This window comes from Lemur catta, chromosome 9 (assembly GCF_020740605.2).
Source record: "Lemur catta isolate mLemCat1 chromosome 9, mLemCat1.pri, whole genome shotgun sequence".
Taxonomy (NCBI): Eukaryota; Metazoa; Chordata; class Mammalia; order Primates; family Lemuridae; genus Lemur; species Lemur catta.
In genome coordinates, this window is record NC_059136.1 from 98156032 (window position 1) to 98169658 (window position 13627).

The 13627-nt window shown below is 40.7% G+C and overlaps 1 protein-coding gene across 1 annotated transcript in view; it reads left to right on the top strand.

Moving 5' to 3' along the window:
- Positions 1-13627, top strand: part of PXDNL (peroxidasin like) — a 383932-nt gene that overhangs the window by 337321 nt on the left and 32984 nt on the right. The window contains 5 exon segments of the mRNA XM_045560482.1: positions 2825-2849; positions 2852-2888; positions 2891-2960; positions 4515-4579; positions 4582-4719. Of these exon segments, the coding sequence (XP_045416438.1) occupies positions 2825-2849; positions 2852-2888; positions 2891-2960; positions 4515-4579; positions 4582-4719 (335 nt within the window).

Below are 13627 nucleotides of genomic sequence, written 5' to 3' on the forward strand. Positions count from 1 at the left end.
AAAGCATTTTTGAGGCATCTTGCTGAACGTGTGGGTATTCTACTGCATTTTTCCATATTTCAATTGCATCTTTGTTCACATCAAACAATGACTTTAAAATGTCATCTACTGAGAGTTCAATAAATTTCATGTGTAGTTCTTTAGGTGCCTTGGTGATATCAACTAGGTGAAGCGGAAATGCTAATTTGAGTGTGATGTCATGATTCTCAAAGCCAGTGAAACTTTCATTGTGTTCTCCAATTAATAGGTCTATAACACCTGAGTATTCTTGAAATGATTCACATATATCATCCTGTTCATCAATGACTTTTAATAACTGGGGAATATGTTCATCAGAAATTTTCTTTTGAAGAAGATGTTGAAAAAAGATAGCTTTTTTTCCCAAAATGCTTAGATTTTCTTTGCCAGATATCATACATAGACTTAGTTTTACATTGCAAAGAAATATTCAAGTCATTTCAATTTGAAATGATATCACACAGAAATGCTGCATTGCTATAGAAATTTTATTTCAATAATTCACATTGCTGATTCTGTTGTTCATAAAATTCACTATCTGTTCTCACAGAGATAAAATTTTGGCTAACCTGTCCCTGTGACAGGCAATGCACTTTAGAATGGTATGGCAAATCCACACTGGATATCTCATGGTTTAACTTTAGCATGTTATGAAACTGATGATACTGTGTTGCATTTGCATAAATATAGTTAACAATACTTATAACTTGTTGCAAAATAGTAGCTGTAGGGCAGAGGTTTTCCTCATGCAAGATACAATGAAAAGAAATGAGAGCATCTGGATCTGTTAATAGTATTTTTTTATCTGTACAATAAATCCTTCATGTTTTCCTGTCATGGAAGGTGCACTGTCTGTACATACACTGACTAAATTACCAAATTCAGTCCAACTTCACATTTATCTTGAAAGTTGTTGAAGATATCTATTCCCCATGTTCTATTTGCAAGACTGCCCATAGTGAGTAACTCATTGCAGCAAAGAAAGTCTTCTGTTATTACCTGAATGAAATATAAAGCCTGTGCCAAGTGAGCAGTATCAGTTGATTTATCCAAAGCAATTGAATGATATATATCTTCTTCTTTTGAAGTATGGCATGAAGTTTTCCTGTTAAGTTGAAGGTTAATGAATGCTTCTGATCAGTTATGGTTCTCCTTGAAAGAGGCAGTTGTTTGTACTTTGAAATGTTATCAGGGTCTAATATATTGACAATGCATTCTTTCACAATTTCTACATCACTGAATGGCTTCCCTTTTTTCCTGAATATATAAACTACTTTTCAAATTGCTTCAGTGGCATTATTTCCAGGTCTTATTGCTGCTTGAAAGAATTGTCTTTGCTTTTGCTTTTCATCTTTTAATTTCTGCAATGCAACATTTCACATCTCTCCTTCTAATTAAAATATTTGTGTTCCTTATGAGTGTTATAATGCTGATGAGCATTGAATTTCTTTAATGTTGATATTGCAGTATCACAAAGAAAGAAAATCATCTTACCTTTAGCAGAAACAAGATAATATTGCAATTCCCAATCCTCACTGAAAAATCTGTTATCTTTCTTCAGCATTCTCTTGGTCTTCTTTGACACAATCGGCTCTTAAGCAGACAGAATTAAAAAATACTGTCTAGCCGTGAAACTATTCACAAATTCCATTTCAAACAGAAACATGGTGCACCCTGGTAAATAGCTGATTAACAGAATGGCGAACTCGACCCCCATAAACTCTCACCAAGCAGCCTCATGCGGTAGTGGACCAGTCGGGTGGGGGAAGTTAGAACTAAATCATGAGTGTAGAAACCATCAATTTAGCCCTTATGGCTTACTAAAAGTTCTAATTGTGCTGGTCAATCTGGGAGGATTATTTCATTGAAACTTCTTTTATTCTTTGGTATTTTAAATATGTTCATTTTAAAAATAAAATAAAAATATAAAAGATGAACAAAAATGTGTTAATAAAAATAAAAGAATTTGTTCTGTAAAATTTGGATTCAGTCAAAAGGCCACACATAAGAACTTAGAAGGACACATACGGCCTTAAGGCCGCAGGTTCCCCACCCCTGGTCTAGGGAATCATGTGCATGAAATAAAATAATAGCATAAAGCTAGGGACAGGTTAAATTGGTGTCATGCTTACCATTACAGGGAGATAAAACACAATCAAGGTGGCCTCTACCAGCAGGGATCAAAGGTGGTGAGTCCAGAGCTGTTGGTCTTATATTCAACATTTGCACTGTGTGAGTTTTGCTCGTTTGTTGTTTAGTTTTAAAAAGTTGCTTCAAATTCCAGATAAAATACTCATTGGCTTTTTAGTAAGAGAACATTTACCTAACATTTATCTTATTATCTCCACAAATTATGTTTTCACTCTGACATTTTAGCAGATGTAGCATACTCACTTACATGGAAATTTGACAGTGCTTAATTTGTTTATATTTTCTACATGCTCTGAAACAATTAGTTGGATGCATTCATATATATATTAACATGGACACTCATATATAGACATACAGCTATGTCTCACATGCTTAGAGAATAATGATAAAGAACGACGCAGTGGACAGGGCGCGTTTGGTGGGAAACGCGCTTGGCCAGGTCACAGCCCGCTCCCCGCCAGCCCGGCGATCCGGCGCTTCCTTTATCTCGGTGCTTTTGTCTCAGTCATTTTACCTGTGAAATGAAGAAATGCTAATGAAAGTATTACCTTTCCTTTTTGTGTGGTTAAAATAAAATAATGCCTCATAGTCATTCATAGGAGGACTATTTTCAGTGTCAGCTCCAGTCTGAGGCACGTGCCTGTCCCTGTTCCAGGCTGTACCGCACTCCAGGTGACGCTGAGACCTCTGGCCCACCCTTACGGTCAAAGACCTGACCCCCGCACGACAGTGGGACCGACACTTATGTGCCCGCTTGTTACCCAGTGTCAGCGGCTAAGAGACGGAGATAGGTGAAGGACTATCTATCTGCTATACTTATTAAAGATTGCAAAAGTTGTTTTTATGACCCAAAATATATTAAATATATGTATAATAACATTATAGTGTGATTCCATATTTTCTATGATTTAAAATTTATTGAATATAATGAATAACAGATAGCATTTGGTCACAGACCGTTTATGGCCACTCTGGTCTCAGAGAGCCTTCCTTCCTTTTGTAAATCCTTGTGAGGAGAGAAGCAGAATGTCTGGAAAGGTGGGGGAGCCCATGGTTAAGGGGATGCCCCTGCACTCCCCCCTCCCCCCACCCCCGGCGGCGTCTGAGCACCAGGACTTGCATCTGTCTAACTTGGGGAGTGCGTTCCTTAAACCAGGTTCTCGTCTGTGCAGTGTGCAACAGCAGCACCGATTCCAGAGACCCGCGGCACCCTCGGTGGGGCCGACAGGGGAGGGCCTGATGCCGCACCGGGACTCCCCCCTTCACGCTCAGGTTCTCCCGGGGGAGGCCCTGCTGACCCCAGACCAGACCCCTCATGACGTCATGCGATAAGGGCATTTACAAGTGGAAACATAACTGGGAACTCTTCTCTGAAATGTCTTGGTTTATCTAACGTGTTCACTTTACATACATTGAATTTATGAAATTATGGGAAACAGCTGGCTGTTGATGCAAGTTAGTCACGTAATCTCTTTACTGTTCCAAGACTAGCCAAGTGTAAAAACCAAGAAACACAAACCTAAGCAGCCTCCGCTGACTCGGTGCGTGCTCTTCGTTCACTTGGAGGCAGGCGTGTTCCAGAGCCTTGTGTTCTCTGAATCGTCAGTGAAGTGTAGTGTTGTACACGCCAGGCCTGTTGGGTTAGGGCCCACCCGTATGACCTCATTTTACCTTAATCACCTTTCTTAATGGTTCTGTATCCAAATAAAAGTCACCTTCCGAGGTACTGGGGCATAGGACTTCAACATATGAATTTGGGGGGACATTGTTCAGCCCATAATACTGTGCGAGTGGCAGCAATTTTTTCCATTTAGCATCTTAACTTCCCTTGGTATACCCAGCATGCAAAAGCGCTTGGCATGTGGCATGAAAATGTTTATTGAAGGAATGAACACAAAGGCTCACTTCAATAGCTGGTTTTTCACTGTATCTTTTCATTTAAAATTGAATGTGTTTATTCTAATTAGTAAGTAGATATAACAAAATTGTCTATATTAAATATCTAATGCTCGATTTTCTTTTTAGGCAGACTTGTGAATATTAAATTGTTGAGAGAATTTCTAAGGGTACTTTATATAGTTTAAATGTGAAAATGAGCTTCTTTTACATAAGTTTACACTACTTTGAATCATTTTATACAACTTGAGTAGAAAGTGATAGTTCAAAAGCCTGGAAATTTAGGAACTTTATAAATATTGGTGGGAATTAAAAGTATACTTAGTTGAAGAACATACATAATCCTTCCAATATGCTCGTTTTGTGCTGAGATCTTCGCTCATCATGACTTGCCGTGGGGTTCTCAGGCCGCAGACCCACGACATTGTGTCTTTTTTGTTGACTATCAGGTTCTGGTATGAAAACCCTGGGGTATTTACCCCCATGCAACTCACCCAGCTGAAACAAGCATCAGCTGTGTGCTTTGTGACAATGGTGACAACATTCAGCAAGTCCAGGCAGATGTCTTTGTGAAGGCAGAATACCCACAGGACTACCTGAGCTGCAGTGAGATTCCCAAGGTCGGCTTGCGCCTGTGGCAAGACTGCTGTGAAGGTCAGTAAACACATAATTTGTTTGATCTGGATTTGTGTGTGTGTGCATACTTGTATTATTTTCAGTGTCCAGGATTATGCAGCTTAAGCAAAGATTCACAAAAAACAAAAAACCAAGAACACAAACTATCCTGTTGGAAATCTGATGGATGCTGATGGGTGGACACCAGGAAGGACACAGGAACCCCGTTTCCCCCGACCTCTTCCACCTCCCACTGAGCTGGCTGCAGTGGGGACGAGCTTGCTGGCAGAGCTGGTCTGTGCAGTCTTACTGCATCAGGGACTGCGCCAAAGGACACACTCCAGTCATGTGGCACTGAATAGATCTACTTCTTGGGAGTCAGCTGGCCAGAGAGAAATGGAAACTCACAGTAACCTGGCTAACTGAGACCAGTCTTTCTCCGTGAGATGTTGCAGCAGTGTTCACGGGAAAAATGAGGAAATTTTGATAGAGTCAGATAAAAAGCCTTTCCCTAGAGACACAATAGAATTTGTGACATCCACAGTGTCACCTATCATGAGCCAAACTTTCCCTTAGGAGCTTCATAAACATCTGTTTTGTCCTCACAATATCCCTTAAGAAATGTGGGTTCCTGTTAGATGAAAGTGTGGCTCAAAAACATCAGATGACTTGCTCAAAGTCCGAAAATGAGTAAGTGCAGGATCTGGGAGCGGGGGAGAAATGTACTGACTGCCGACAGCAGAAAGTGAGCGGAGGACGTGGCGGTTCTGAAGCAGAACGTGCTGTTTTCACAGGTGAGCAGGATACGTGGCTCTTCTGGGCGCCGACAACCCGCGGGCCACCGTGGCCTCGTGCCCGTCACACGCAGAGACCATGGGCCTGCAGCTCCAATGTTCTCCAAGAATGAACCGGTAGTGGGGGCGCGGGGGACGGGGCAGGAAATCTGAACTGCTGGAAATACCAGGAAACGTCAACACAGCAACAACCGAGTCGTGGTGCCTTTTCCTCCGTGGCGGCGCTTTAGGGGACAGAGGGGGAAGCAGCAACTGAGTACAGTGGGGAAGGGGGTCTTCTCTCCCTCACCTCCAGTTCGTGGTGATTAGGTTCAGAGATTACGAACTGTTTCCCGCTGTCCCGGATGGGGAGCAGGGAGGCGGCGTAGAAACCGAGCCGACGGCCCGGCCAGGGAGAGGACAGAGCGGGCGGCGGCGGGAGGGCCGCGGTGACCCGAGCTGGGGCCCGCACGGAAGCAGCGGCTCAGGCGCAGGTGGAGGCTGCGCCCCCGTCATACCCACAGGCAGCGTTTCCAGGTGTTCTCCCCTGTGGCCTGTGGTAGGTGATTCCCGTAGGCACCTATTTCGTACAACTGTTATGAGTCCGTCAAGGGGGTGCTATTATTCCTGTTTTACATGTGAGGAAAATGAGGCTCCTGGAAGCTAAGTACATTTTCTAAGATCGCACAGCTGGAGTCCTGGGCACTCGCCTCCGCGCCCACCGCCTCCCGGGCGCCTGTGGACAGGTGCGGGGCAGAGGCTGAGCAGGTGCTCGCTGCGGGCGATCTCCCCCCAACCTCTCCTCGTCGCCGTTGTTCCACACCTGAGGACCCGGAGGAGACATGCTCTGGTCATTTAAGTGCTGATGTTTCTGTTACGGGTGATGTTTGTTACAGGAAATGCAACGCAAAGACTTACCAGGCAAGGGCAGCGGAGGATCTTGAGTTTGAGGCATTCTTACTATTCAGATCTCCGGTCCCAGTCAATGGTAAGAATACTCTTTCTCTGAGAGTGTCTTCAAAAAAGTCTCTGGGAATTAATTAGCCAGTAGTAAACATCTACTACTAAGTTGGGTAGAAAATGCAGCGTTTTTTATTTCGGCACTGTCATTCTCAAAACCACGCCTGGGCAATGGCAGAGAGGCCTCCCTGATACAGAGATGCTCAGAAGCCATGTCGGTAGCAAAATCACGGAAGGGTATGAATACGCCTAATGTGATTTCAATCATAATGTAATGTGTATAATGAGAACCATTGAAAACGGATGCACATGTTTTTTCAGTGTACTTTATGACTAAGAAGCACGGATTTTCCAGAAAAACAAACGACATTCTAATACGAGAAACTTTAAATGAAGGTGTTTAGTAGCAGCTCAAAAGTGGCGCACTTACTTAGGGCATGGGCTTCCTTCACCTCCCAATTAACAGAAACATTGCTGCATGTAGATTAGGGGCCGAGTGAATCAGTCGTGTCGCTAAGGAACGCACCTGTAGGCTGCCGCTCTGTAGTTGCAGGTGGGGCAGACATTTTAGTGCCTGACTCAGTGCTGTCCAGCAGTGCTTCTACCAGCTACACGGTGCCCACTGGAGACCTGAAGTTGTAAATTTCTGAGAGAGAAAGGGATGTATCAAAGGACCTAGAAATTGTCTTTGCTAGTCAGCACGCTTGTCTTTGTCATCTTTTCACTCATGTTGAAGATTTCTTCACTCTCATTTGCTAATCTTGTTCTTAGATAAACATGACTAAAATGGTGGTGCCTAAATGATTTGTTTTAACTGACATTATCCTAGAGAAAAATAGTAGAGCTTCGTTTAGGATTTAAGTGGCCACTCCAAGCAGTCCTAGTGGTTTATTTTGTTAGAAAGAAAGATATTATTAAACTGACTCTCAACTCTTCATGTTACTTTTATAGAATAATTTTCTTTTCAACAGGGCTGTTTAGTTCTGTTCCCTACTGGTTAATACTAATTCTCAGCATATTCCAAATTTAACTACAATATTTTAGAATCCTGGAAAAATTTTTCTTCTCCAAAATGCATGAGCACATTAAAATTAACTTTGAATCCATTCAGAATAGTGATAACATAAATGCAATCAGGATTTGCATCTTTGTATGTTGTTAATCTTCGTAGGTGGGAAGGCGTAAGACCCCAGAATGAGGCTGGGATTTGTGTAGCTTACCATGATGCTGCGGGTCCGTGTGGATGATGGAGCTGTGAAGAAATGTGGGGTGTGAAGGAACTGGCTTGGTTTTTATTTCTCATGTCATTCATCATATTCATTGAATTTTGTTTTCTACCTTTCTTACCCATGAATTTAACTTTCTCTTCACTGAAACTGAGACAATTGTAAAATAGCATGCTGTTTGTGTTTTTCTTTTTGCCCGTAACTATTCTCATCATGTTGTTCATTTATGTTTTCTTCATACTTTGTATAAATTCCTCCAAGTCATTCCATAAATCTATAATTAATTCTTTTTAGTTAGTAATGGATATGTTTGTATATACAACAAATTTATGTAGTCATACTTTGCACATCAGTGCTTCTAGTTCCCTAGGCTAGACTCTTACATAATTCCAAAAGTAAAGTCACTAAGTTAAAGAATATATGTTTTTTTCATGTAAAAATGTTGTCAGATTTATTTCTAAAAAGTTACACTTTACAATTCCATGAACAATTGTCTGAATACCCACTTCTCACCAACAATTGGTGTTATAGCTCTTGGTTATTTGATAGTCCAGTGAGGGAAAACTTAATTATCTCAAATTTATTTTCAATTTGCATTTCCGTGTTGATATGTTTGAACACCTGTTTCCATGGTTGTTGGTCTGGGGATTTGCTCCTCTGTGCATCATGTGTTTATAGCCTTTGTCCTTTAATCAATGTGTGTGAAATCTCTGCACATTCCACCTGATAACAATGGTGGGAGTGATCATCCAGGGCTCCTCCCTGGATTGAAAAGGCTTTTTCACTGTACCCTGCAGCAGCATGTTTGCTTTCTTGTGTGTGGTCTTTATTATGCTGAAGTAGGTTCCTAGCAGCCCCACAGTCCTTGTCTGTGACAGGAACAGCTGCTGCCTCTCACCCGTGCTGCTCCTTCTGTGCACTGCCCACTCAGGTCTTGTGTGGGGAGAACTTCATTAATGTGGGAACTTTCTTTGATTCAGTTACTTCGATTTACTGTTATTTAGAGCCATTTCCCACACGTTAGCCTTATTAATTTTTTACATTATTTTCACATGCATTATATACATAAATATATAAGGTGTATCATTGATATCTGTATACATGCATAGGTGTGCACATGTATTACATGTATAGGTATATGCATGCATGGGTGTGTACATGTATAGGAGTGCATATATATAGGTATATGCATGCATGGTTGTATATATGTATATGTATGTACGAGTGTGTACATGTATAGGTATGTGCATATATGTGTGTACATGTATAGGTGTACACATGTATGGGCATGTACATGCATGTATAGGTGTGTACATGTCTAGGTTTACACCTGTATAAGTATACACATGTATAGGTGTGTGTGTATATGGGTGGGAGATGCTTGCCTTTACTCCTCATCACTGTTTTCTCTTTCTTTTCCCTTTTCCTAAAGTGATCTGTTCTGTTTCACTTATTCTTTAGTTGTTCCTCAAGTAATGCTTTCAAACTGAGCACTTGTGTAAAATATTCTGCAAATTGTTTTCTATGTTCAAATATCTTTTTCTCCCTGAAATGTGAAGGCCATCGTGCTTGTACAGTGTCCCTGGACTGTGGTCTCCTCCTTTCTCAGTCTTTGTAAGTGTCGTTCTCTGATTTCTGGTTTCTGACATTGCAGTTACAGGGGAGGTGCCAATCTGGTTTTTCCCTTCTGCTTAAATAGGTTTTCCTAATTCTTTATTGCTGAGATTCTGTAAGATCTTTTTTTCTCTTTCTCTGAGTTTCAGAATTAGATCAGAATACACTTAATGTAACTTTCCTTATCAACCCAGTCTCACACTTACTGAGAAATTCCAATTCATAGATTTATATTTTTCTTCAGCAAAGGTAAATTTGTAGCTCATATTTACTTGTTTATCTGTAAATATCCTCCAAATACTTTTTTTTTCCTTTTGAAACATCCTTTATTTGAATGTTTGGTCTCCAGGATCTACCCTCCAAATAAAACCCTCTTTTATTTTCCTTCATATTTCCACCCGTTTTATGTTTTAGCTAAGTTTTCTGCTATGTCTTTTGCTTATGACCACTAGCATCAAAGTCACTAACCAGTCTCAACAAGGACTATCCTCCTTTAAATTTATCTGTTTAGTTTCTTAGCTCCAACATCATCGGTATAAGCTTTGGGACATCTTCTCCTGCAGCTTCTGCAGTGCCTTAAATCCCCGTATCAGTGTTACTATTTTAATCAGGTGTTCTGTCTGCTCCCTCCCATGGGCACGTTTGGACTGGGCATCCTTCTCCTCTCTCTGAATGTTTGGGCCCCTTGAATGGACTGTGACTTTTTCTTTCCAGGATCGTGGGGTTTGGATCAGGTTGGCGAGGTTACCTCCATGGCAGAAACCTAGCGGAAGGGACAGGCTCGCAGGGCTGGGCTGTGACAGCAGCCTCCCCCAGGGTAGAACAGGAAGGCAGCCCATCTACTCAGCTCATTCTTGGCCTTCGGAGAAGTTGAGGCACCCAGCAAGCTTTGAGGGTGGAAGCTCTCAGGGCTGCTCCAGAAATCTGAACACCAAGCCCTTCCAGAGGTGAGCTGCCCTGGGAGCAGCTCCGCGGGGCCCCCTCAGGAGGATGCTGGGGCTGGCTCTTCCCCAGGCCTCAGTGCTGCCCTGTCCTCCCAAGCACACTGCGGCCTCTGCATTCCTGTGCCCTGGGGTTGGAGGGGAGGGGAGGGCCCTTCCTCGCGGTGCCCATCCTCAGGGCACTCTACTCCCCGAGTCCCCCCGAGTTCCATGTCCACGTGATGCACTTTCTGATGAGGATTTCACTTTCCTCCTGCCTGTGGTTGAGCTGCTTCTGATCAAGGTCTGGGCTCTTTGGGGCCATCGTGGGTCTGTGAGCTTTCCTGTCTGACAGCACTGACCAGCGTATCTGGCTGTTGGAGGTCACAGAAGGGCCTGTTCAATCATTTTATGCACACTATCGTGTGGACTGAAAAAGTACCGAGGCAAGGTCTGAGAAAACCAGTTTGATCTGAAGACAAGAGAAAACCTGGAATTCAGTTATAAAACATTGTTTTTATAGAAGAAGAAAAGAGCTGTTAGAAGGATCCTTAGGAGTTACCTCTCAAAAAGAGTAAAAAAGATATTAATTAACCATTTATTGTGCTCTCTGTCCACCCCGTGTCCTCTGGTCTGGGGAGAAAGAAGATGTAAATCTAATGTGCTCTTAGCCCACGTTGTCTAAGAACCCATTTCGTTGAAAGACAAGTTCTTAGGGTTCATTTTTAATTTTGTACTAAGATCTAACTTATCACAACAGGTTTCTATTTGTGGAGAAACATGAGATAAATCTAATTCTCCTTTGATTTGACATCACCTCTTATCCTTTGAAGATGGTTATCTTTTCTCCAACGAGTTCCTTCTTTCACACTAAACAGACACCCTCAAACTTGCCATTTTCTTCATGTTATGTAATTTAAAGTTGTTGCACTGTTCTGATTTTGCATATTAGTTATTCTCTCAGAACACTAGAATTTATCAAGATCTTTATTAAAGCATGATGTCCAGAGTGAGCACAGTTATCAAGGCATGTTGGAGATATTGGGTGACAATTGTCCAATCTGATATATTCTTTCCCTACTCAAAAGCAAACTCATAGATCCTCTGTTAGAAAAAATATCATGTAGTTAATCTCCAAAAATTCAGGGCTCCTCCCTTCCCTGGGCATCCTATTTGTTCCATTCTGGTATTGCCAACTTCTTGCTTTTGCCCTATTGGTTTATTTCTCTTCCCATGGTATTTTGACACAGCAATTTAAGCTCTCTCCTTCTGCTGTCTTTGTGTGCTGACCCTGATTCTGTCAATATAAGCAAATTGCTACTCAATTGCAACATAAACAGATTGGGTGAATAAATATGTTGAAATGCACCTAAAGGCAAACTGGATGTCTACTGGGATACCTCCTTCAGAGACCAGGTCTGGATAGTCCCTGTGTAATGCTGTATGATTGCCTTGTCCTTGGGCCACCTGCAGGTTCCTGGAAGTTACTCTGGGAAGCTGTGATTTCCACTACTGATAAGGTAGCACCTGGGAATGTGGAAAGATGGCAGAGGCAAGCTGGGAGTTACATGCCCATCCTGTGTATAACCTTACGTAAAGTAGGTGGATGCCTTTGGTGCAAGTTATGCAGGAGAAAACTGGGATACTTATGATTTAGCCCTTTAATACAGCACTCTGGAAGGATTAGTACTGGTAGGGATAAAGAAACTGTGATTTAAATCATGGAGATTCTGGTCAAAGATTATTTTACCTATTGTCCAGAGGAGGGCTGTTTTTTTTTTTTTTTTTTTTTATTCTAAGTACATGAGAAAATACAATGCCATTGACAGTGTATCCATGTTATGTCAAAACTACCTACAAGTTGACTTGAACTGTATATAAATATTAGGGTAGTTTAGGGGATAATTACCACATGAATCAATTGCTTTATTTGCTGTTATTAATTTTTCAGCCAGCAAAAAAATAATAATTCAATACCGTAAGTAAGTACAGCAAACAGGAAGTATCCATAGGAAATACTGAGGAAAGCTTGAGGAACCAAGACAGCTCCCACAGAGCCTTGGCTAGAGAGGTTATCCAGTAAGTAGCAAACAAAACAATAAAACAACACTTCATTTTAAGATTCGGAGGCAGAAGTTGAAAAGGTCTAAGTGACTTGTCCTTAGTTAATTATTAGCAAAGCTAGGGATAGAACTCAAGAGTCCCCACTGCCAAGACCGTTTTTTGTTTTTATTGTTTTTGTTTTTTTTTCCTGTCCCACCATGTAATCTTACAGCTAGTTTTCCTTTCTTTCTACTTTCTGTATTTTCCTTCAAGTCTCTTTTACCTATAGTAAACACGGGAACTCTTCTTTAGTTGGATGGCCTTTCTTTTTAGAATTTTATATTCATAAATTACAAATGTAACAATCTTGACTTTTTAACATCAATTTAAACTAATTTTCAGTATCTGCTGATCAATAGATCAAGAGTCTTTGCCTGACATTGTAGGCATTATAGATGCAATTAAACAATATTCACAAGACCTTATTACCAATCTATTTATTTTAGCAAACTCTGTAATTGGCACATTTGTTTGTGTCATAAGTCAAATAAATCAAAACTCTATGGATAAAATTGACTTTGTATAGAGCATAAAGCTTTCCTTGAATATAAATCAGGGAATGTTCTAGTCTCCATTTATTTTAGAAATGGAAAATTATACCTAATGCAGGTGTCCATTTCCTAAGACAAGATAAGTGATGTGCTAAGACATGATGCCACTTGATTAAATAAAACTTCCTTCAAATAAAACAATTTCACAAAGAGTCAACAGATGCATATTTTCTTCTAGGATTTATGGAACCATCTGGTCTTGTAATTTCCAGCTGCATACTTCACATTAAGTTCTGTCTTTAAAGCACCAAGTAATTGTAAATACAGTATATTTTATGTACAAGTGTAAATATATTTAGGTTTGCTCATGACTTTACTTCAAATAAATTGTGCTTGTGTTTATAAACTAATGAAAGTTTAATTTCTTTCATAAGAGACTAATTTTATTACTGTAATATTTCATGATGCTATGGCTATTTCATGCTTAACTTATAAAATGCCTTCAAAGTATTGCTAAAGAAGTAAGATTTTAGCAACTCCTATAAAGCTTTAATGAACCAATTAAATTGCAACAGTGATCTCAGGTTTGTCTTTGAAAGTTGTTGCTATTTTTAATAGAACACCATAAGGACATCTCCCATTCTCCCTGGGTCTGCTAGTACGTGATATCTTATATGAAGAGCTTATTGAAATCAAGGTGAGAACAAATATCACAGCAGGAGAATGAGCAATAAATAGCCCTGAAATGATACAAAACAGAGTGTATGTTCAAACAGTGATATAGTTGGTGAATCAAACTCTGTTGATAATATTAACTTTACGTATCATATAAAGCACTCTTGAAAATAAGCCTCTCATCA